The sequence below is a fragment of the Protopterus annectens genome, chromosome 5.part0 (assembly GCF_019279795.1).
Source record: "Protopterus annectens isolate FY-2018-M chromosome 5.part0, PAN1.0, whole genome shotgun sequence".
Classification (NCBI taxonomy): domain Eukaryota; kingdom Metazoa; phylum Chordata; order Ceratodontiformes; family Protopteridae; genus Protopterus; species Protopterus annectens.
In genome coordinates this window covers 276,473,676-276,499,510 of record NC_056735.1, presented here as the reverse complement: position 1 = coordinate 276,499,510, position 25,835 = coordinate 276,473,676, and the positions used below count along the sequence as shown (strand labels likewise).

General features: G+C 38.7%; 1 protein-coding gene across 1 annotated transcript in view; it reads left to right on the top strand.

Annotated features, from left to right (window-relative positions):
* LOC122802151 (fibroblast growth factor 4A-like) overlaps positions 1–25,835 on the top strand; it is a 182,621-nt gene that overhangs the window by 17,802 nt on the left and 138,984 nt on the right. Inside the window, exon 2 of the mRNA XM_044071828.1 lies at positions 2,554–2,697. Coding sequence (XP_043927763.1) covers positions 2,554–2,697 — 144 coding nt within the window. The remainder of the gene's footprint in view (positions 1–2,553; positions 2,698–25,835) is intronic.

Genomic DNA, 25,835 nt, shown 5'->3' with positions numbered 1-25,835 from the left:
AAAATTAATGAAACTAGCTTTCAAATATATACAAACATATGAAAATTACTGATTCTCTAGGGAAACAAAACAGCAAAATACTTGTGGTATGATTGGGTCAAACAGTTCCTTTGTAGTTACAAGAAATGTATGAAGACACGAAGAGTGAATACTGGATATGATAAAAATGGAAATTAATGATAAAGAAAACTGACCATAATGTACAAACTATAAAATGTCTGTGCTTCTACAGATCATATACATAGGGCAGCCCTTTGTAGACTCCCTTCTAGAAAGACTATTAGATGGTATTAAAAAGAGGGATGTGGGATTTCAACTGGAAGCGGAATCATCCAGTGGCTGCACTAGAAAAAAAATTGTAATGCCAATAAAATATAGAGGCTTAAGCTTGCCAGATGTGTCTAATTATTATAGAGTGACTCAAATGAGCTGCCTATATTTGTTTCACCAGAATAATTACAAGGTACAGTGAAAGACATGATGTCACAAATAGGGCCAAGTTAAAAAGCAAGGAGGCTTACATCTTGGGCAGTGTAGAATGATAGAGAGTATGAGATGACATGCCTAGCAAAAATACATAGCATAGACAAGAAAGTAGTGAAATATAAGGAACTGAAAGGTTGTGAGCACAAGATCTTTCCATGCAAAAGAACCAGGGAGGGATCTTGATGCTGCCAGAAAGTAGAGAAGTAGAAAAGTAGAGCCTAGATACTGGCAGCAGTTGAATAATCATCTGAGAAATGGCAAATGAGAAATTTGGTCAACATGAGAGTCTCAGGCTACATTTCTATGACCTTCAATTGAAATGATCACAAATGATTGTGTAAAAGGTCATAAGAAGGGGGAGCACCTGAGATTGTTAAATTTCTAGAGGAACCAAGGATAGAAGAACAAAGGGGAAAAAATGATAAGCAAACTTGTAAAATATAGCAGCAAAAAGAGCAGTCTTGAAAACTTAAGATGAAGTAGGAAGGAAAGTTGAAAATAAATTTAGAATGGGAACAGTGGCATGAGATATGTTTGGCCCCAAGATATGCCACAAGGCTAGAACATTTAGGATCTTTGCTATAAAATGTTTGCACAGATATTTTTATACACTGAGTAGAATTGAAAAGATGACCCAGGAGACCATATTTTGGGAATGTCCTGAACTGGTAAGCTTTAAACAACAAGTAATTCAGATGATTGTGGAAGTATTTATGGCAAAGTTTACTTTAACAAAACCTGATTTGATGTTATGCAGTATTGATAGTGGCTAAGAAAGTTGTCACTTGTCAATGAAAAAGCGAGAGTAGTCCCATAGGGCAAGAAGTTATGAAAATAACAGTTGAGATCTTTAAATCAGAGAGTAGTCAGAGGAAGGAAAAACTGAGACAAAAGTATAGGAATAATAGATGCTACGGCTGCATTATAGAGAAAGGAATTCTATGGACTGATTCTTCACTCTAAACCAATAACAGAACATTGTTCTTGGAGAGGTTAGAAGTCTATTAGCAAGATCAAGCAGAAGATCACAAGTGAAAGTTAAAGAAGACTAATCTGGGAATGTGAGAAGATTTTGATTGCTGTTTGTCTGACAATAGCATGAAGGAGACATTGCTGGAAGTCACTTTCCATGAATGTTAACTGTTGTTGTTTCTGCACTGCTGTGCAACTGTGAAGTTTGTATAGATAAGATAGAGGGAGTGTGGGAGTCTCCTCCACATGGTGTATATAGGCAGGCTTGCACCACTACATAAAAGCTTTGCTTTGTTGCTCCCTGAAAGTAGGTTTCAGTGTTAATTCTTTGAGCTGTGGTCTGTCAGGCAAATATCGTTTGATGTATAATCACGAATCCACTAATTTTAGCTGGGGATTTCTTTCCTCACCATAACTACATGCTTGGAATGTTTTCTAATGAAAGGAAAATTATATATATAAAAAGAAAGAACCTCTAAAGTTTTTAGAAATAAGGCATTGAGCTGCTATTGGCTGTTGAAGTGGTGATATGACTTTTAGCTAGTTCCAGTAGCAGCTCTTGAAGTTATTTTGTTAATGTTGAGTAAATGTTTATTTAAAAAATTAAAAACAAATCAAACATACCAGGAAAAAAGAAAATAAAGCACGGAGAAATAAATAGTCCTCTGGCTCAGCAACTATGTCATCAAAAGTTTGATGGTCTAAACACGTTCATGTAGTTTTATTTAATACATGAAGATATAACTACCCTGTCATTGTAGATTGCTATTCAAATATTATCAGTAAAACAAGACATATATACACACACACACACACACACACACACACACACACACACACACACACACACACACACACACACACACACACACACAAAGTGAACAATGAAATCCAGAAATGTAAATTATGTAGTGTGTCATGTTTTTTTTGACAAGCTAAGTGAAGTGGACCTTCTTACACCTGTTTCATCCTTGATACAGGCCATAAGGACAAAGTTAAGTTCAATACATAAGGATAGTTTAAATTAATGAATCAGCCAACAAATTCAAATTTGAATCCTTTGGCCTGTGCTAATTTTGTTTAAATATTTTGCAGATGGGACTGTACCTTTGGTTCATCCTTGGCCTGTGAGTGGATTCTTGAGACATCAATTGCTATATTGCAAAGCTGGAATTGGATTCCACTTACAAATTCTTCCAGGTGGAAAAGTGGGAGGAGCACACGAATACAATGAGTACTGTTGGTAAACCTTATATATCTTTATGCTCTGATTACTAGTTATACTGTAACTACTAAGAAGCATGGAATTCACACTAAAGTAAATTTAATACTGGATGTGCCATAAAAATTGTTTATGTTTTATAAAATATGTGATGTCCCTTGGAGCCTCAATCCTCAAAGGGAAGTCTCTGTGTTCACCAGTGGCAGTGGTTAACACTGAACAGCCTGCCTGTCACTGGAGGAGTGGTTACTGCCTAGAAGCTGTAGTTTTATTGGCCATTTTGGGTCAATTCTAAACTCCTTGATCTCTCTCTCTCTTAAAACCCGGCTGCCTCGTGGTTTTGACGTCTTTCCAGGCTTGCTAGTTGTTGCTGAAGCACCTACCAAGGGGAGAAAATACTGAGAGAAGAAAAGGAGCCACTTTTGCGATTTTAAGTATTTGCTTCTGATTTTTTGTTAAGTTTTACTGCTTTGCTGCCTACTTTTTGGCATTTTCCGGCTTGCTAAAGTTTATATCTGTAACAGTAACAGTACTTGGAACACATCTAGAACCTGTTTACTGCATTTCCTGTGTTGCACTTAATTTAAAAATTGTTTTTTTCTCTAAAAACTGCATTTTACCTGATTTTGGCCTAGCACTCAAGTGTGGGGTCATTTATTGCACTGTTGTGAATAATTTGCTGCTTGTATATCTCTGCTACATTTAAACTACAAAAAAAAAAAAAAAAAAAAATCTTGCTTTTTTCCTACTTTCTGAAAGTTTAGAAAGTTCAGTTACAGATTTGCTGTTCTGAACTGTTTGGAAGTTTCTAGAAGGCCAGTGCTTGCTTGGGCTAAAGGGAAGTCTCTGTGTTCACCAGTGGCAGTGGTTAACACTGAACAGCCTGCCTGTCCCTGGAGGAGTGGTTACTGCCTAGAAGCTGTAGTTTTATTGGCCATTTTGGGTCAATTCTAAACTCCTTGATCTCACTCTCTTAAAACCCTACAACTCTCTTTTTGCGCGGTTTTGCGCACTGAGCAGCGTTGGGCAGCGCCGCCTAAACAGGTTTAAACTAATCCAGGCTCCACAAAGTCTGCTCTTCACTTTTTCCCTTAGAACTGTTCAAACGCTCAAAGTAGTCACTCTATTCTCTTTCTAAAGCCCTGCACTTGCTCAGCTCTTATAAGGAAACACTAACTAACTAAAGCACTACACCCTGCTTGACTTCTCATAAGTATTAGGCTCCTGATTGGTCCTTCCTGATCAAGTGAAAAATCAGTTCCCTTCCCTAATCTGATCAGTAAAAAAAACAGTTCCCTATACTAATCTGGTATGTCCAATGGTCAGTTTTAGGGTTACTTTCCAGTCCAGCTGGTGAATCTGGAAATTTTGAGGCAATGTTACAATTGCCTTATGTACACAGACAACCCTCTTCTCCTTCCAACAAACTATAATACATGTGAGAGATGCAGTTACATAGCCAAACTGGAGGCAGAGTTCTCTCAACCCAAGACTGGCACAGTCAGTCAGGAGGAAAAGGTAACCACCCGCACCATAAATCCAGTCTCACACAGACCTATTGCATCTGCATACTCAACACATAAACACACAAAAACATACTTGGAGGCTCTAAATAAAAATCTGCCTAAACAGCAAAGACCTCCTAAGCAGATATCCAAGCAACAGCCACCCCTCAACAAAACCCACAAATCACATATCTCACAAAATCAGTGTGCCTCAAGGTCACAGCCCTTAAGGCCAAACAACACACCAAATACACTTGTTATAGGGGACTCTATTGTCCGGCACACTGACGTCCCGCTCACCAGACTGAACAAAGAGAAGGTCACTGTAAGCTGCCTGTCGGGTGCCAGGATCCACCACATAATGCAAGCACTCAGGTCACTCCAAAACAAGTACAAGTATGACTCCGTCATTGTCCATGCTGGTGTGAATGACCTGAGACGTACCTCCCTGGACTACATGAAAAGAGACATAGAGGAGCTCTCTGATCATGTAGCCCAGGCTGGTATGACCCTGACCTTGAGTAGCATCTTGCCCTCACCAAGAATGACGCCACAGTATAAAGACAAAATGATCAGTTTCAACAATTGGCTAAAGTATTGGTGTCATTCAAAGGGGATTCAATGTCTGTCAGCCTGGGATGACATGCTCGACAAGCCACGTTGCTTTGCTAGGGACGGCTTGCACCTGTCACCCTTAGGCTTTCGTATACTGGCCAAGGCTCTTGCCACCCCCATAGTGCCTTTTTTAGGCAAGGCTCAAAGGACAAACCCACCTCCATAGACAACCCAAGGATAAAAAACTAAAGGTAATGCTACTCAACGCCAGAAGTCTAAACCTCAAGATGCACACACTCGAGGCTTTCCTCAGTATGGAGAAAATCAATGTCTGTGCAGTAACAGAAACCTGGTTCAAGGCTCCTGAGAGCACCCCAGCACTACCAGGTTATAACTCATACCATGTGTTTCAGCCCCAAAACTCGGACCAAAGCACAAAAGGAGGGGGAGTATCTATATTCTACACCTCCAGGTTAGTGGCACTGCACAAAGCATCGGAAACCATCCATGTGCAACTAAAACTGAGCAAAACTGCCTTTCAGTTTGTAGCCTGCTACAGAGCACCCTCCCTATTACAGGAACCCCACTTGGCATTCCTGAGAACACTGGAGAATATGAAGGTCTCTCCAAACACTATGTTATTGGGTGACTTCAACTACCCAAACATTGACTGGGAAAACTACTCAAGCCCAAATGCCCTCGCCCAACGGTTCCTTGAATTTATAAACTCTAACACGATGGAACAACTGGTCACCACTCCCACAAGAGGGAACAACATATTGGACCTGGTCATCACCAACATGGGGACTGTATGTTCCACACCAGAGGTAAACCCCTCATTGGTAAGATCAGACCATAAACAAATTTCCCTGGACATCCATATCCCGTCCCCACCCCCAGCCAAGGAAATCACAGTAAAGAATTTCTCAAAAGCCAACTTTGCACTTCTCAAGACTGAGGTGGAATCCTTCAAAGCCCCCGGGCCAGAGGATAATACAGCCCAATCCGCAGAATCCTTTACAAATGCATTCTGTGAGCACCTGCAGGAATGCATGGATTGTGCTATCCCAAATAAAACCAAGACTCACTCCTCCAAAAACAGGAGACCTGTCTAGTGGACCCCGGCCATAAATAAGCTATACAGCAGAAGGAGGAAGCTACTACATGACAGAGCAAATTCTCAAAAAGGGAAGGCATCTCTGATCAGTAGTAGCAAGAAACTTCGATCCCTCCTAAAATCATCAAAGGCCAGTTTCAAAAGAAATATTGCCCTAGACACTAAAGATAATCACAAGGCCTTCTTTAGTTATGTCAGGAATATGGGTGGAAACTCCCAGATATGCTCTGAATTGTTGCATAACAGTACAAAATATACCGAACCTACAGACATAGCCAACATCCTGGCAGACAGATTCAGTGCAAACTTCTCCCCCCTTCCCCCCCAAAGGAACAAATGCCTATCCCAACTGAATGTAACCTCCCTGACATCACAGATGCACAGGTGAAAGCTGCCCTCTCCAAAGCAAAAAACACAGCATCTATGGGACCGGACGGTGTCCCAGGCTGTCTTACATGAGCTCCAAGAAGAACTTAACCCTCACATTAAGTCACTGTTCAAACTTAGCCTTACTATGGGATATGTACCCAAAGAATGGCGTACAGCCTACAGTGGTCCCACTCCACAAAGGTGGTGCCACAACAGACCCCTGGAACTATCACCCCATAAGCCTGACTAGTCTGGTCTGTAAAGCTATGGAGCGTATTATCATGGAACTCATAGACAAAGACATTGGGAGCCTCCAGACACTGGACCCTACTGAATTCAGCTTTGTTAAGGGCAGATCTTGCCTCTTAAACCTAGTTGATTTCTTTGAAACAGTTACCAAAGCCATAGATGAGGGCAAGGTAGTCCACACTGCCTACCTAGACCTCGCAAAAGCCTTTGACACAATACCCCACTTGTGCATCATAAATAAGCTTACCAGCTTAAATATCAACCCCTATATCACAAGATGGGTTGCAAACTGGCTCAGGGATAGAACCCACATGGTCAGAATCGCAGGTGCCATGTCCGAATCCAAACCAGTTACAAGTGGCATCCCACAGGGTTCAGTTCTGGGACCTCTCTTGTTCGGTATATACTTCTCTGAGGTTCAGGCTAACACGGGGGGATTATGGCTGACAAAGTTCGCAGATGACTGCAAACTGGGGGCCATAATCAAATCTCCAGCCAATACAAGCATCCTCCAAAAGGGTCTCACAGAGCCGGATGCTTGGTGCCAGAGCCACGGCCTCAAGCTAAATGCTAAAAAGTGCATAGTCATCCCCTTTGGGAAAAACAAGGTGCCCACAAATTACCACATAGGTGGTAATCCATTAAGTACGGAAGAAGTAATTAGAGATTTGGGGACCAACGTAGATAGTAATCTCTCCTTTGATAATCACGTTGCCAAAGTCGTTAGAAAGACCTTCTATATAGCCCACCTTATCACGAAAGGGTTCGCATCTAGATCAAGAGAGGTCATTGTGCCCCTCTACTCATCACTCATCAGGCCCATAATTGAATACAATGCCCCTTTTGGGATGTACCTTACCCAACACCTGCAGCAACTGGAGAGACCCCAAAAGTACCTCACCAAGAGGATGATGGGCTACAAACAGATGTCCTATGCAGCTCGACTAAAGAAACTCTAGCTCTACTCAGTTGCTTACCGCCTACTCAGAGGTGATCTATGCCTGATGTACAAAGCCATGTCAAACCCAGAATTAATGGACATGCTCCACCTCAAAAAATCCAAGTCCCTTAGAGCTACACGCTCCAGGGACTTAAACCTCAGCACAAAAATAAATAGGACATGCTGGAGGGACAGATTCATTTCCCAGAGGTTACCCTTACTCTGGAATAGAAGCCCAATTCATGTTAGACATAGCCCCCTCGCTGACCCTCTTCAAGCGAAATCTGGATACGTGGATGGGTAATTGCAAATTCACCCCTGGGATCTCTTCTGTGTCCCTGCTAGACAGAGGCACAGTAAACTAATCTTAAAGGGTACCTTCTTTGACCTACTTTACAGAGGCACAGTAGGCTAATCTAATAGGGAGGCGGAAGCCAAATACACTCTGGCTAGGCTTATAAATGCCCTAGGGCAGATAGCCTAGTATCTACCTATGAACCTATGAACCTATGGACACTGGTGGGGGAACATTCACTTTGAGATAAATAGACACACACACTATTTTCAGATGCAGCTCTCTGCATGAAGCACAATTTCCCTTGGGAGCACACAGGGAACACACTCCAGTCCTAGGGCTGGAATCTCTCTCCAGGCCCCAAATAAGAATCCACACTGACACTACAGAACTCTGTGTCTCTGTTCCAAGTAGCTGACACACACACTCTTTAAGATTTGATTTTTACAGACTCACAGACAGACACACACACACACACACACACACACACACACACACACACACACACACACACACACACACACACACACACACACACACCTGGGAAAGGCTGTTACAGATTACCCACTGTACCACCTCTACCCAGGCTATAAGGTAGTTCCACTGACACCAGCCAGTCTTAACAGGGTATCCAATTATACTGAATGAAATTAATACTAATACCAATGGTAATGTTGACTGAACAGCGAGACTTTCAGGAGCGTGATGCCACACCACCACTAAATAAGTATAAGTACTCTCAAAGGTTAAATATTTCCTAAAGCAACCAGCCATAATGAAAAGCTTAACTATATTTAATAATAAATAATAAAATAATGTGAAAATACTGAATATCTATTTACAATAAACACCAGAGTTTCAATCACAGGAAATATTAAAAACAACATAGATGGAAAGCTTCACACAGATACAGAAAAACAAAGCTTAACTAATCTCACTATATTTTCCTGACTGATATACATAATTACTGTTTTCTAATTAATAGAGCAGGGCAAGGTCATATGGGTGAGTGGTCTTTCTTGTTAGGTCACCTGACTATGTGGTTCCCACACTACCCCCTTTACTAGAAGCTGAGCCAGGAACTTGTACATATGTGTTACAATACACACATAGAGCTTTGCTAATATGTGTTACAGCATTTGGAAACTATAAAACCATTTCAACACTTCCACCCTTCCAGATTAGCAATTAGTTCACCACTATGGGCAATACAGCAGGATTCCTAGTTCTTGTTTTAACAAACATTGTGTCTCTGGCTGCATTTAATTTCCAGTTATTTTTCAAAGTTAGCCAGACTGAAATTAACCTCTTCTCTTCCAGTATCCTCTGTTGAAATATATTCATTTCAACAGTTACAGTGCAGTCTGACATACAGGTATATTTATTTTCTGTCCAGCAGAACTCACTGTTGGTATATTTTTAACACAAGCAGCTTTACAAATACATTTTCAACATAAGCACCTGTACAAATCAGTTTATACAAATGACATATAATTCTTTACAAAACTTCAGCTACCTCTGCTGGCATATGTTACACATGCACTGCCCTACTCTCTCTGGCATAGCTGGCACTACCTCACATCATCACAATATATTTACTTATTTTTAATGTTATGATGCTCCAGTTTTCTCATATTTGTGTTTAGTCACTTATTTGTCTCTACCAAAGAAAACATTTTCCCTCAACTCTACTATGCCATTTCTGAATGAACCACACCTATGTGGTAGCCATCTGAAGGTCTAATACCCAAAAGTTTAGAAGGCTGTTTCCCTCAAAAGTGAGTCAGACTCCAGGTGCCTAATTTGGACAGCAAGCAATAACTGGCAAAAACCTTAGTTTGCTGCTACTTTGTTTCACAATGTCCTCTTCTTTTGAAGTTTTACAATTGCATAATTATTGTTTTAGGTTTATGTTATATGCTTTGTATTCATTGTTGGACTTTTTTTTTTTTTTTTTTTTTTTTTTTTTGCATTTCATAAAATTCTGCTTCACCTCCAAGAAAATCAAGTTTTGCCCAATGGACAACTCAATCAACAAAACATAAGTAATTTAGGATTCTTTGCAATGATGATCCATACCCATATGTACAGATATGATACACTGGAGTGGGCAAGTTTCAGACTGATAGAAGTAGAGCTTACTCAAGAAAGACAACATTTGCATTTGGGGTTCTCAAATGCAGACATAAAGAGGCTCTCAGATATGGAATTCATTAGCCATTTGGGAACAGATGGTCTGCATGATCTGTAGACTCTATGCTTCAGTGTCAACTTGACTACACAGTCATATGAAACAGAAAGGTCTGGAAAGCAGACTTTAACAAAATGGGACTCTGCCTCAAAAAAGCTTTTGTAAACATGACTAAAGGCAGCATGATAAACAATGCAGATACATAAAAACTATCACACATATCTCTCAAGTGCACCTCATTACAAGGAATGTTCCTTATTTGGGGTCTTGAAACATCCACATTCCTCACAGTTCCACACTGAAAAGATCTGTCATACATTCAGTGTTAGCAATTTTAACCAATATCAATGGAAAATTGAACTGAATCATTTAATTCATTAAAAAAACTATTACATAATTAAAAATATCTCATATTAACCATCCTATGAGTTTCTTAGATGAAGCTCTTAGTAAGCTGTTAGTGAGTGTTCCACATTTTGCCCATTTGTTCCACATTTTGAAAGGTAGTGTTCCTCAATTTGAAGATGGAAGGTTGAGAGTTATGATCACGCAAGCAAAACAAGACTTTTTTTAAACAAATGTTATTCAGAAAGAAAGAAATAATTTGAAAACTGTAGAAGAACGTTGAAATATAAAGAAATAGAATAGACAAGACAAAAACATAAAGAATTAATATAAAAGAGTCAAGAAAAACAGTCAGAAAGGGTAAGGCTCAGAATGAGGAAACAATGGCTTAGTCAGTAAAGTAAGGAGATAAAACATTATTTTAAAAGATATGTAATAGAGAAAGAAAGACAAAAGGAGTATAGTGAAAATTAGAAACATTGATAGTGGATAGGCAGCAAAGTATGAAAAAAACAATAAGGCTATGAAATGAAAATTTTCTTCAGTAGTCTCAGAGCAGGAGAAGGAAGGCTTACTATAGCAGGTCAGTAGAAGCAATCAGGAAACAGTCTTTTCAGAAATGAAATGATCATGAAAGAACTTCAGAAACTAAAATTCGACAGCATAATGGGACTCAATAGGATTCAGCTCTAGAAATCTTATTGAACTGAAAGAGAATTGTCAGAGTCACTAACTAATATTTTAAACAGACTGTGGGAAGAGAATAAGGTTCCAGCAGACCAGAAGAGGTTAGATGTGTGTCATCTCCATAAGAATGAAGACAAAGACACTGACAGAAAATGATTAACCTATAAGTTTTGTTTCACTTGTTCATAAAATCATGGAATAATTGTTAAAGCTAAGAAAGATGGCATATTTAGAAGTTAGCAAGGCAATAAACTCAAGGATGATATGCAGTTAGTGTGATCAAGCAGCAAATAAGGCATATGGAGTGCTGAAGTGTAGAGGGAGAGACATCATCATAGGGAGAAAGAAGATATCTGTCTATAAGGACAGCTTTTGAGATCCCCATCTAATTCAAGAGATCTAGATTCTGGTGTTGAATAAAAGGAAAGCAATATAATAGGAGGGCAACAAAATATGTTTCATGGTCTTTGCAGAGACTGCATGAAACTAACATGTATGCTAATGCAGAAAACAGGCAAAAAGGAATATGAAGAAATCAAATAATTGTTTTAGGTACCTCAAGGAAATCCTCACAGTCTAAGTGGGTACACTGGTTAAAATAAATGAGTAAAAAGAATGTGGTTTAAAACTATAAGATAAAAGGCCCAAGGGAGAAAATTAAGTATTTTTCAGAGGAAAGAGCAGTAGAATCAACATAGTAAAATAATCCAGTAAGTCATAAGACATGGGGGAGTTCTTAGGTTCAGTGGAAGAAAAAAGGAGAAAGCTGTTATTTAAATAGGCTGTGTAGCAGGTCTACTTTAGTTTAGCGAATGATCAGATTATCAAACACAGTTAGTTCGAACACTAAGTGTCGAACCGGCAAAATAGTGAATGGCCAGAACTGCAAATTTTTTTCCCAGGGAAAGAAATCACTGGGTCGGCTGTCCGGTTTGTGCCATTTCCTCCACTGTAGTACAATCCCGGAGTTGGTATATTTAAGTGGGGTGGGGTGGGGTGAGGGGTAGTGATTTTTTTGTGGGGGGGAAACAGTGATTTCTTTCCCTGGGGAAAAAAAATCGCTGTTCTGGTTGTTCGCTGTTTTATGTATTCAAGATTTAGGGGTCGACATAACAACGTTCGATCATCTGATCATTCGTTGTTATAATATAGACCCTGTGGAGCTTATTCAGAAGGTAGGATGCTGGGCAGATTGTGTGGGCTAAGAGATCCTTATCTGCTACCAGAATTTCATTATGTTTCATGCTTAAAGGTAAACACAAGTAATGGTAGTTGGAAAGTTCCTTCCTAAACTTGCTCTGCAGGTAGCCTCTGCCAAGTCACAGTCATGTGAATATATGCATCCCCATTGTCACCCTACTTAGGAGAAGGAGAGTAGCTGTCTGTGATTTAATCTTCTTTCTGCCATGATAATCTATATCTCATCCTCACTATAACCACAATATAGCAGGCAGGTATTTGCTTGTGTGTTAAAGAGTTAGCTAAGATGCCATCTCAGTCAGTGCAGTTAGGCTGCTCTTCTTTTCCTGTGACATCATTCTCACCTTAGGTACCAGTCTTTACTATTGAGGTCATCATATAGTTTCTCACCTTAAAACCAATACTGCTAAGTCCATTGAACATGTGGGAGAAACAGACATATGTATGTTTTGTGGAACTGAATTGGAAACAGTCATACACCTTATTGCTGGCTCTCTAATAGCAGAGGGACTGTATACTGAAATGCATAATAATGTGACGAGATGGTTACACTGGAGATTGTGCAAACATTATGGTATCAAAGTGGCTGAAAAACACTGGAAACATGAGCCACAGAGAATCATATAAAATGAAGTTTACATCACATGGGATCACCCAATACCAACAGTCCAAAAGATAGATGCTAGAAAACCGGATATAGTGGTCCGAGAAAAGAAGACAAAGGTAGCATTGATCATTTAAATCATCACACACAGTGACTACAGTGTCTTGCGTACAGAGAGACACAAAGTCATAAAATACCTCGATCTGCAGGCAGAAACGAGAGCCATGTGGAAGAAAGATACCCAGACAGTTCCAATAGTAGTAGGAGCAACTGGTCTTATAAAAAAGAATTTGCAATCGTATTTAGATATGTTACCAGTTCATGTAACACCGTAAGAATTGCAGAAGGAGTCATTACTGGGCACATTGTGGGTGTTGCGAAGATCACTTTTGGCTAACATCAAAAAGTGAAACAATACTAATTTCATGAACTTTAATCGTACTTTGACTTAGGAATGGAGTCCATTCCCGTTATGGTATTAGAAACCCAAAAGACTTGGAGAAATAAAAAAAAAAAACATAAAATGTAAGACTTTAAAGGTTGAACATGAACAGCCCCAGTTGTTTTCTGGTTGTTTACAGCTCAGTGAATCAAGATACATTTATACTATGAAGTAAGGAACTGCTGTGGGTAATTAAATAATTATGAGATACGCTTATTCCCGGGGAATACTGGGGTAAACAAAGTAATTATGAGTATGGGGTACTACTGGAGGTAACATAATAAATATAGGATCTTATACCTAGACATTGTGGGGGTTATATGAATAACACAATTATTATGAGGCATGTTTATACCCAGGGGTATGGGACTGCTGAGATAACATAATAAATATAGGGGGGGGGTTATACCCAGGAGTTAGGGGGAATTACTTGGAGTAACACAGTAACTATAGGGTATGTTTATATCCGGGGATGGGAAACTACTAGGCGGCAACACAATAATCATTTGTTATGTTCATTCCCAAGGGGTAGGGTGCTTCTACGTAAACATAATAATTACAAGTTCTTATACCCAGGGTTAAAGAGATTACTGGGGGGGGGGTCACACAATAAATATGAGGTATGTTTATACCCTGGGGGTAACATAATAACTATGACATATGTTTACACCCAGGAGTAGGAGACTACTGAGGGTAACACAGTAATTAAGAAAGGTGGTCTGCTGCTGCATTTGGAAGACTGATGCTAACCATTTATATGAAGTGTGACTGAAAAGTGTGGGTACCACTGGGTCTTGCCTTACAACATGAATCAAAAGTTACAGTTGTAGCAATCCTCACTACCTGTTGGATGAATTGCATTAGCACATTCTTCTGGAAGGGACTTCCTATCTGGACTTGTGTGAGCCCCGTCTCTCTCTCTCTCTTTTTATATATATATATATATATATATATATATATATATATATATATATATATATATATATAAATATCAGACACACCTTACTGCTTACCTCTGTCATACTGCAGTAGGTAGATGAGCATGTTTCAGTCTACTTGTGGTAGTTCTTGCAAATTAATATGTGGCTGACATGTTGGGCCACTCATCACCATACATAGTGTCACAGATGCAGGTGAAAAACAGCAAGTTGCTCGGATGGTGTGGTGTAACAAGGTGTGTGGAGTCACTGGCTCAGAGCTCAATCGGCTATAGAAACAACACAAAATTGGAAAAAAATGATGACCTGGGTATCTGGAGACTTCCGAATAAGATTCATTTGCAAAAAAAAAAAAACTAACAACAATCACAGGTCCTAACCTTGAGCAATACATGCTGTGAGAATCTGGGGTAACTGTTGTGCTTCCTTCTACTACACTAGGCCATAAGTGTCCTTTTTTGCTATTAAATCTATCCTGTCAGCTATGCAGTACAAGTAATTTTTTTACATAAAAAATAGATACAAACTGCAGAAAATTATGCAAAGATGTTTCCACACAGTCACTTGGAAACAGCTGTTTACTGTCTGAAAATGTTCATGAATTATTCTTGTGTGTTGCTATCTAAGCTGGTCACTGTGGAGATAACTGAGAATAAATACCATTCAGAAAGGAAAATATAAAGAAAATATTACTTCATTGAGTGGGTGGTGAGGTTTTGTAATGTGTTTCTGGGGAAGATACTTAAGCAGAGGATTTCTAATAGTACATGGGACATGCAGGAAAATGATAGAGAGTTAAATGCAGTTGTAGATAAGTAACTGCAACACTTGAATAATCTTGTGACCCAAATCCCTTCTCACATCAGTACCTGAATATGTCTGTATGTCTATATGCACCATAATGGCTGTGAACAGCACTGTTATATGAATCACTTCTTGGGCAAAAAAATGATTAGCAGTTTCATTTTGAATGCTAGCTGTTCAGACTGCTTAGTGAACAGAAGGAAAAAAGGCAGCTGTTATCCTTATGGCACATTAGATTGGGAAGGAGGACATAGGATAGCTGGACATACAAATGGATGTCCTTCACTGGATGTAAACATATTGCAATACTGCCTAAAGGCACTTGTAAAAAAAAACAGGCAAACCAGAACCAGGCAAAACTATCTCTTTTATTCATAAACCTAAAAACACATAAACGCGTAACTGATACACTGTATTTTCGTCCCAGCAAGAGTTCATCAGATGAAGTCTGGCTCTGGTTTGCCTGATTCTTCACAAGTGCCTTTAGTTGGTTCCTAGTTACTACACTTTTTGTAGGTTGGCACTGGACTGCCCTCAGTTTACTTTTTATTTTGTAATACTGTAGTAAACCAGTATATTTAAACATATATTCATTTATTCACTTACACACACACACACACACACACACACACACACACACACACACACACACACACACACACACACACACACACACACACACACACACACACACACACACACACACACACACACATATGCACTAACATAAAAATAAAAGTACATTCACTTTGGACAGCATATTAAGGACATATAAAATGTATTTCACCATCTAAGAAATAAAGTATTCCCCTATGCATCTCAACAAAATATAAGTAATAAAAACATATTCTGTTCGAATGACTGAAACATCATAGGAATATTTGAGATTATAGAGTTCACCCTGTGGTATTTATATTAAGTATTGCACAACCTAAAAATTTCTCATGTTGCTTTGCGGATTAAGAATTTCCATTGTTGTAGTGTTAGGGAAAAATTAACCATGATGCAGTAGTAGTTTTCTTACTTTCTGTGATTATAATCAACTGCAAGTCCTGATGTTCAGTTAAGATGGACTGTTTTGAACTTTTCTCATTTCTTCTTCGTGAAATTACATCAAATTCTGGTCTCTAGAGATAGCTTTATTGCCAACAAAATTAATTCATTCATTTTATCAGTAATATTTAGTTAGCTTGTTTACACCTAAAATTTATTTTCAGAATTGGAGTTAAATGCACCTGTTAGACACGTAACTGCAACACTTGAATAATCTTGTGACCCAAATCCCTTCTCCCATCAGTACCTGAATATGTCTGTATGTCTATATGCACCATAATGGCTGTGAACAGCACTGTTATATGAATCACTTCTTGGGCAAGAAAATGATTAGCAGTTTCTTTTTGAATGCTAGCTGTTCAGACTGCTTAGTGAACAGAAGGAAAAAAGGCAGCTGTTATCCTTATGGCACATTAGATTTGGAAGGAGGACATAGGATAGCTGGACATACAAATGGGTGTCCTTCACTGGATGCAAACATATTGTAATACTGTAGTAAGCCAGTATATTTATGCATATATTAATTTATTCATACACACACACACACACACACACACACACACACACACACACACACACACACACACATGCACTAACATAACAAAAATAAAACACGTGCACTTTGGATAGCATATTAAGGACATATAAAATTTATTTCATCATCTAAGAAATAAAGTATTGCCCTATGCATCGCAATAAAATATAAGTAATAAAAGCATAATCCCTTCAAATGACTGAAACATCACAGAAAGATTATTGAGTTCACCCTGTGGTATTTATATTAAGTATTGCAGAATCTAAAAATTTCTCATGTTGCTTTGCAGATTAAGAATTTCCATTGTTGTAGTGTTAAGCAAGAATTAACCATGATGCAGTATTCATTTTTGTTACTCTTCTGTGATTATAATTAACTACAAGTCCTGATGTTCAGTTAAGATGGACTGCTTTGAACTTTTCTCACTGCTTCATTATGAAATTACACCAAAGTCTCTAGAGGTAGCTTTATTGACAACAAAATGAATTAATTCATTTTATCAGTAATATTTAGTTAGGTTGTTTATACCTAAAATGTATTTCCAGAACTGTTGATCCTGGCTGAGGTTTAAGAACAGCTTCTGAGCAGGCACAAACTTGTCACTCAGAGTTATGTCAGCCATAAAGCCAGAATGGATAGTCCTAATACATAATGATCTCTTTACACCAGGCATTGGCCACTTCAGCTGCCTTTACAGCAGGGACAGGTAAACTATACAGAAGTATATGCAGTTACGGAAGTGTATCATTTATTAAAACCTTTGCCTTCAGTAGAATGTCTGTCAAAGGCTTGGTATCAAATGTAGAAAACAAATACAATACTGACACCCTGCTTGGAGTATTGTGAATTTCTCAACAGCTTGACAACAGTTTGGATTCTTGTTATTCTATTCCTCATCCTGGCAGTAAAATGTGATTCTAGCATAACCAAGCTCCATCTGGCAGTGAGTTAAGTCCCTTGCCTACTATCTTACAATACCAGTAGAGGTCAGGAATCCCAAATCACCTTCTCCCAACTGCAGTAGTGATTGCAGTCCTCAGAGTACCCACTCCATTCCAGCAGTGATCAGAGCCCCAGAATGCCTTATCCAGCTTGTCAGTGTTTAAAATCCCCTCCTGACTACCTCACCATGCCTAGCAACAATTGGTGCTCCCTCCTAGCTCTCTTACTTAGCCTAGTGGTGGTGATCAGTGCCTCCCTTTTAGTCTGCTCACCTGCTAGTGATGAGTTTTCTCTACAAGATGGCATGTCAGCCAGTGGTGCTGGTAACCCCTGGAATAATGGTTGACCTCTATCCCAAAACCATCAGGACACACTCTCTCCCTATTTGACATAGAAGTGCACACTGCAGCTTCTCTGCTACCCTTGATTCACATGGTCTAACTATTGCCCTACACATGGGGAGATTGTTTTCTGCCCATGGTAATGAAGACATGCAATCATACTTCAGTACACTTGCTTTTGGTGGACAGGTTTCTGTACTATAGTGGTGTTACACCACATGATTACCATGTACTTTACTTCTTCTGTCCCAGTAGCAAATGTATGGTTCCTACAATGGTCTATCAGAACAACATGGACAATACTCAGAGCAAACCTATGCAAAGCTAATTACCTAGCTTCGTGGAATCCAACCTCCTGTCCTTTGTTTGCCTCCTGAAAGGTTTTGTGCAACCTTATTTTTCATGAGGTATAAAAATTACCAAGTTGCATTTTATATTCTTTGCGATTCAGAATTCAATATGGGTCTCAGTCTATAAAGAGACAGGAAAATATCTTTCTTACTTTAATCAAGATAGTATTAATCCTGTCAAGTAAGTGCAAACCATTTAGCTTTTGAGTCATTTGTCTGTGTCTCCAAGTACGTTTGTTGTCCTTAATAACTTGCACAGCACTTCAGAATGTTTGATTAAAACACTCAGTACAAACTGAACAAAGATCAAGCTGAACAACTTTAAATATAAATCCTTTTAGTTTCAACTCTGATAAGATGCAAAGAAGCATGATCTGTAGCACAAAGCCTTTCTCTTTAAATTAATGTTTCAGTAAGTAGACTTAAATTTCACAAATGACAACGACCCTGAACTGTTTCATACTGTTCCTTAAACAGTGTTTTCTACAGTATGGATTGGCATTTAACATTTTAATTTGTTGATTAGTCCCTTTTTGGAATAGCATCAAAAACCTCATTAATGTCAAGATAAGCAGTATGTAATATGCCTGACTCTGAGTCTTAGAAGATTAAAATCCTGACAGGGCCCAAGATAACCCAGGCTTAATTAGCAGCTTGAGAAGCTGGAAGGGCCAAGTTGGGGGATGGGCACCTAGGCCCATTGCACTGCTGACTCTATTCAGCAAGCTGAGATATTACAGCAGGACACAACTCACAGGGTCATATTGACTGTATGTTGCACACAGAGTTGACAGGCTGCCATGTGGGTACATGCTCTATCCCAGACTGCAACATAATGCAGGGGGTAGCCACTGCAGAGGTAGGGTTAGGTGGAGGTTGGAAGGGATCCTATTTAGCTCCCACACTGGACCTCTCCCTGCCTCCTGACAATCTGCTGGGGAAAAAATGGGCTGTCATGGATTGGTTCAGACCAAGAACAAATGATAGGCCTCTCAATCTGCCCAGGTTAGAATCTTGCTGTTATCCTTACCAGAGGATACATGGGCTAGATGGGAGAGGAAAGAAGAACCATTGTTTGGAGGAGGTCATCTGATCACCAAGTTAATAAACAAATTTATAAATAGAAAGATAGAAAAAATAGTATGAGGTGACAACCATTCATCAAGTGCAGCTGTTTGCCAACTAGGCTGGATGTCAATGGTCCAGATGGGAGAGATGAGACTAAGCAGCTGATGATCAGCTCTTCTGTCATATGGGAAGGCTGCAGTGATGACCCTTACGGAGGCCTGAAATAAAGCAGGCTACAGCAGTATAACTCTTTGGGAGGGCAGGACATTACATTGTCTTTGACAGCATGTAAAAGTGTGCCCTGTCAGTATACTGCATCACTACGCTCTGTAAATGCCCACTGGAGAAGCAGAAAAAGCTGACAAGGAAAAGGAAAGTCAGGCTGCTCTGTGGTTTATAACTGCATCCTGGTTTTTGGATCCAGAATTGATTGTGTGAAAACACAGTTGCTTGGACTCTCTGGTAACTACACATTGTACGTTCTGCCATTTTCTAAACATGCAGCAGCCCCTGAGTTAGATATAATGTGTGGCTTAGAGGTCATGACATTCCGCCTACAAAACAAAATATATATATTTTTGTTTGTTTACGGAAGTTTGCTTCTTCAGTTAATGCAGTTTGACTAATGTTTTCTTTAGTGAACAGCTGTTGCTGAGGACTTGTAAAGTGAAATCAGCTTGCTGTTCATTCACTTTGTATAATTGATATACTCCACTTATTGCAAGCTCCTTCCTCAATGTGGGATAACAGAGACATGATAACTGCATGGTAGGGTTACCACATGTCCCTGTTTGCAAGGGAAAGTCAATCTTTGGACAATTGTGTCCTGTGGAAAAAATTTAAAAATGGCAAATACCCTGATATTTTAGGCAAAAACATTTTCTAAATTTTCTTTAATAGTTGCATAAAACAGTTATTTTGTATCTGAAACACCTAAATTTTACATTAAATAGCATAAGCAACTCAAATACTACAAGAATAAGCTTTTTGTTTGGCAAAAAAGTGAAGTTCTGTCCTTTGCACTATATGTGGGGATGTTTTGCCCTGCAATATTTTGCTTTTCTACAAAAAATGCCCAAATTTGGGCATTTGAAAGGGTGGCAACCCTTGCTGCATGGTATTGCCCAGGAAGCACAGGACTATTGAGATACAGCTAATCTTAAGCAGTTTGTAACATTAACTGTTTGCACTAACTTTTAGCTATCTGTGGATGTATTGCTGGAACCTATAAAACAAGAATGTGTAATAAAGGTGTATTGCAAGCTGTTAAAGGGAAAAGAAACTGACTATCAGAACTATACGAAATAGATAACCACATCCAAACCAATTTAATAATACAGATAAAGGGAGTGAGAAGAAACACAGGAATAGGTTATAGTAAGACAAAATGACAAGAAGAGTGACTGTACTCAAAAACCCACACATTTATTAAGTGTTTTCTTCTTCAATAAGAAAAGGCTTCATCAGAATGAATGTATAAAAAAAATTAACTTCCTTAAGTAATGGAACACTGAAATCACATGATTCAAGAATAACCAATCAAGGTAATGTGTCATGTCTGCCTATAACACCCTAACAATAGATATATACTCATTTAAACCTGGTGTCTTACAAGCCTCTTATAAAAGTTGCCAGTATAACTCTCTATACAATAGAAAATTTGACCATTCACCACCTCCTTCCCTCTCCTTCACCTTTTCCAAAACAAAAAATAGAAACTCATTAAAGTTTAAACATGAAGCACTAAGTTTGGCTAAAGTGTTGGTATCATCCTTTCTCTACATAGCATATTTATGCTGGTAAATTTTCATTCTAAGTTTATATTAAGTTTTATCATCATAAAATGCAGAACAGGAAGAAAAAGTGGCCACGTAAACAACTGCTCAAGTATTAAAATTATAATGGCCACTGCAATAGTAGTATTTACTAGTATTACTAATCTGTTTAAATGCTCCCTCATGGATCAAATTACATTGTTGACAGCTATTACATTTATTCATGACACAATTAAAAAACATAGTTTTCTACATTCATTTTAATGATTTTGTTTGTATAGAAAATGAAAGCACTTCATAAACTTGTGGGTTTTTTGAGCACAGTCACGGTTCTTGTGATTTTATTTGCTTTATTATTTTTTGATCAAAAGTTGGACATGGCTTCTACTTCATGTTTTTTCCAGGGTTGCAGTAAGAGTTAGTTAGGCAAAAGACTAAGGAGATGAGGAAAAGCTGGGATAATTACAGACCAGAATCTCATTCATCCATGTGTCATGTAATTTAGTTAACAGTAGGTACAATTAATAGTTAGGCAGGACATAATAAAATTCATTTTGCTACCTCACAGGTGCATTCCCTTTAGCCTTTAATTGGAATTTGAAAAAATGTAACTTAGAGACTTCAAGTAGAGAATGTCACACCCCAACTAGTTAGTTGAAAGAGCCCATCACCAAGCCTAGTTCTGCTTCTAACTGCACCAAGTAGGTCTTTCCCAATGGGCCTATTGTTCTGTATGTTTTAGCTTAGTGTCTTGAAGACAGAAGGTTGTTGTGAAGAGAATATCAGTGTGTGGGAAAAATAGAGGTGTATTATTCTAAATGTGGTGAGAAGGCATGGCCAGCCCATTTGGCTTAAAACAAGTCAGTCATATTACGTCCGTGTAGATTTACTTATGGAGTTTGCTTTCCAGTAATAATAAGACTTCAGCTTTCACAAGACAGTGCCTGGTAGCTGGGTGTACAGCACAGGTAACAGGAGTGCAGTAATGAGCTTAAGCTTTGAGTCAGTGTCAGGAATTAACTGACTCTGGAGATAGGCAGGTAGCTGGGAGGTCTTTTTAGTTACAGTTAGTAAAGCATCTTTGAAGTTCATGTCATTATCACACAGTAGACCAGATGTTTTGGTCAGCTTAGTTGTCTGAACAGGCACATATATGCAGAGGTTAAACTAAATTTTTCTTGGCCTTTTTAATGAAAACAGTATGATTGCAGTTTTAGTGCTATTAACAGCAAAGCAGAATCAGTCAATCAATGTTCAATGCAGTGGAAGCCTGCTTGTAACTTAGCCTACATAAGCACCTGAGTGACTGCGTTTGCCTGACAGTCACCCACATGTTGCACTAGCTATAGATCAGATCATCAACATGCCTCCATGTCATTTTAAAAAATGTAGAATACAAATAAGCCACACACTGACCTCTAAGTGAATGTTATAGGCATGTGAAAAGGCTCAGAGTTTGCACATTCTAGGCATAGCCACAGTTATAGATCCAATCCAAACATGATGGTTCCATGTCTAATACGGTCATTGTACTGACGAGAAGAAGAGAATATTTGATGTAGTGAAATGATTTTGGCAAATTTAAAAACACCTTCGCTGGGATTCATTAATGCCTGCACTAAGTATACACTGTTCTGAGGGAACAGACAGCACAAGCATAAATCACACCTTCATCCTCATAATTTTAGTTTTCCTACTGATTTTCTTGCAGCTTTAAATATCGGGGGGGGATTCATAAAGGTTATCACAAAGTGCAGACTACATATTCACTTAGTGTAATCTTTCTGAGTGACTAGAAAACATACAAAATGTGTTAGATGTATACATGTCCCTCTGTAGGACACACTGTAGATATATTTTTGCCCCTCTGTAGACACACTGTAGATGTATATTTGCCCCTCTGTAGAACACACTGTAGATGCATATTTATTCCTTTGTAGGACACAACGTAGATGTAGATCTGTCCGTATACTTATCCCTCTGTAGATACATTGCAGATGTATACCCGTCCCTCTGTAGACAGATTGTAAATGTATACTTGCCCCTCTGTAGATATAATATAGATATATACTTGTCCCTCTGTAGACACACTGTAGATGTATACTTGCCCTCTGTAGACACGCTGGAAATGTATACCTATCTCTCTGTAGACACACTGTAGATGTATACCCATCCCTCTGTAGGATGCACTGTAAATATATACTTGTCCCTCTGTAGACACTCTGTAGATGTATACCTGTACCCCTGTAGACACACTGTAGATGTATACTTGCCCCTCTGTAGGACACACCGTAGATGTATATAAATAAAAATCCACGGCCACTGCACACCAATAGCTGAAGGATCCAGTATTGTCCAAGATGGAATAAATCAAAGCCAGGACATCAAAGTAATCCACAACCATGAAATATTTAATGACAGACTTAGCGCTTTCACCTTACATTTAGATAGTGGGGGTGACATCAAGAATAAGGTAGCTTTAAAAGAGATGGAATGGCAACTTAGGTTAAATGCTATGAGCTACCCGGGGCTTAATGATTATATTTCCATTAAGCCCCCTTTTGGTGCATAGATCCCAGGTCTTGTAGATCAGCAGATCAATAGACATCTAAGTACACCATCAATATGACAATATTAATGTTAATATTATTAATTTTATACATACCATGTATATAAGTATACAATAAAAGTTTTTTTAGGAACATTTATTGATAGATTCATAACTTTACCATGTTAATTTTGATAAATTAATTTTAGTATAAATAATAAGGATGCGAACAGTATTTATCTATAACATATATTTTTGTGTGTAATTTTGTGTGTGTATTAATGAAATGGGTATTTAATATTTCAACATTAGTGTTGATATTTGATACCAGAATTGTTGTATGTTTTTATCAATAGAATTCTAGACATATATACAAAACTTGGAAAAAATTTTTTAAAAAGATATATATATATTTTATTAGGTATTTCCTGATTTTTTAACATGAATTATTGAAATGTGTATTAACTAATTGATAGCAAAGGCTCATTGGGTGAGTGTATATGTTTAAATGTTTAATTGTTTAATTGTTTTAATTGCTTACAGATTTCAGTATTTAAATGAGGGTTATTGTAATGGGTATTCGACTCTGATGATGCCTTGTAAGGTGAAAGCGCTAAGTCTGTCATTAAATATTTTGTGGTTGTGGATTACTTTGATGTCCTGGCTTTGATTTATTCCATCTTGGACACTACTGGATCCTTCAGCTATTGGTGTGCAGTGGCCGTGGATTTTTATTTGTAGTTATTTGTGCCCTTCCATTGGGGCTATTTTCTTCTTTTTTGTTTGGTTACACCGTAGATGTATACCTGTCCCTCTGTAGACACACTGTAAATGTATACTTGCCCCTGTATAGACACACTAAAATGTATACCTGTCCTTCTGCAGATACACTGTAAATGTATACTTATCCTTCTGTAGACACACTGTAGATGTATACCAGTCCCTCTATAGGACACACTGTAGATATATACTTGCCCTCAGTAGACACACTGTAGATGTATACCTGCTCCTCTGTAGACACACTGTAGTTGTATACCTGCTCCTCTGTAGACACACTGTACCTGTATACTTGTCCCTGTGTAGACACACTGTAGATGTATACCTGTCCCTCTGTAGATACACTGTAGATGTATACTTGTCCCTCTGTAGGACACACTGTGGACATATACCTGTCCCTCTGTAGACACACTGTAAATGTATACTTGTCCCTGTGTAGACACACTGTAGATGTATACCTGTCCCTCTGTAGACACACTGTAAATGCATACTTGTCCCTCTGTAGACACACTGTAGATGTATACCAGTCCCTCTATAGGACACACTGTAGATATATACTTGCCCTCAGTAGACACACTGTAGATGTATACCTGCTCCTCTGTAGACACACTGTAGCTGTATACTTGTCCCTCTGTAGGACACACTGCAGATATTTTCTTGTCCCTCTGTAGACACACTGTAGATGTATACCTGTCCCTCTGTAGACAAACTGTAGATCTATACCCATCCCTCTGTAGGACACACTGTAGATATATACTTGCCTTCAGTAGACACACTGTAGTTGTATACCCGCTCCTCTGTAGACACACTGTAGCTGTATACTTGTTCCTCTGTAGGACACACTGTAGATCTATACCCATCCCTCTGTAGGACACACTGTAGATTTATACTTGTCCCTCTATAGGACACATTCTAGGTGCATACTTGCATATTAGTCTAACTCCTGTTTCTTCTGTGTACCAGCTTAAAAGGTTATTGTTGTGCTTGTCTGCTCACTTTAGTTGTAGTAGTTGTTACGTAACATTTTTAATGCCCTTCCTATTCAGTCTGATGTAATGTCTATTATTAACATCATGTAAAGTTCATCATGACATTCAAATTTCACTTGTTGTATTATCCATTGTTAATGTATTTTCTTGCCTTTTTGAATTTTTCCAAGACGTTTGGGTTTCTAATACCATGACGGGAATTAAACCCATTCCTAAGTCAAACTACAATTAAAGTTCATGAAATTAGTGTTGTTTCAGTCTTTGATGCCAGCTAGAAGTGCTCTTTGCAGTGACCACAATGTGCCCAGTAATGACTCCTTCTGTAATTCATATGGAATTACATGTATTGGTTGTTGTTGTTGTGTCTTTTGGCTTTTCCCGGTTAGGGGTCACCACAGCGGAACTCCGGTCTGCTAATGATTGGTAGTTGATTTTTACGTGCTGAGTTGCCAGCCTTAACAAACAACCTTCAACGAAGGTACGCCCATTCACGCATGTCTCCACGCAGAAGACACTCTAGTTGAGAGTCGAACCGG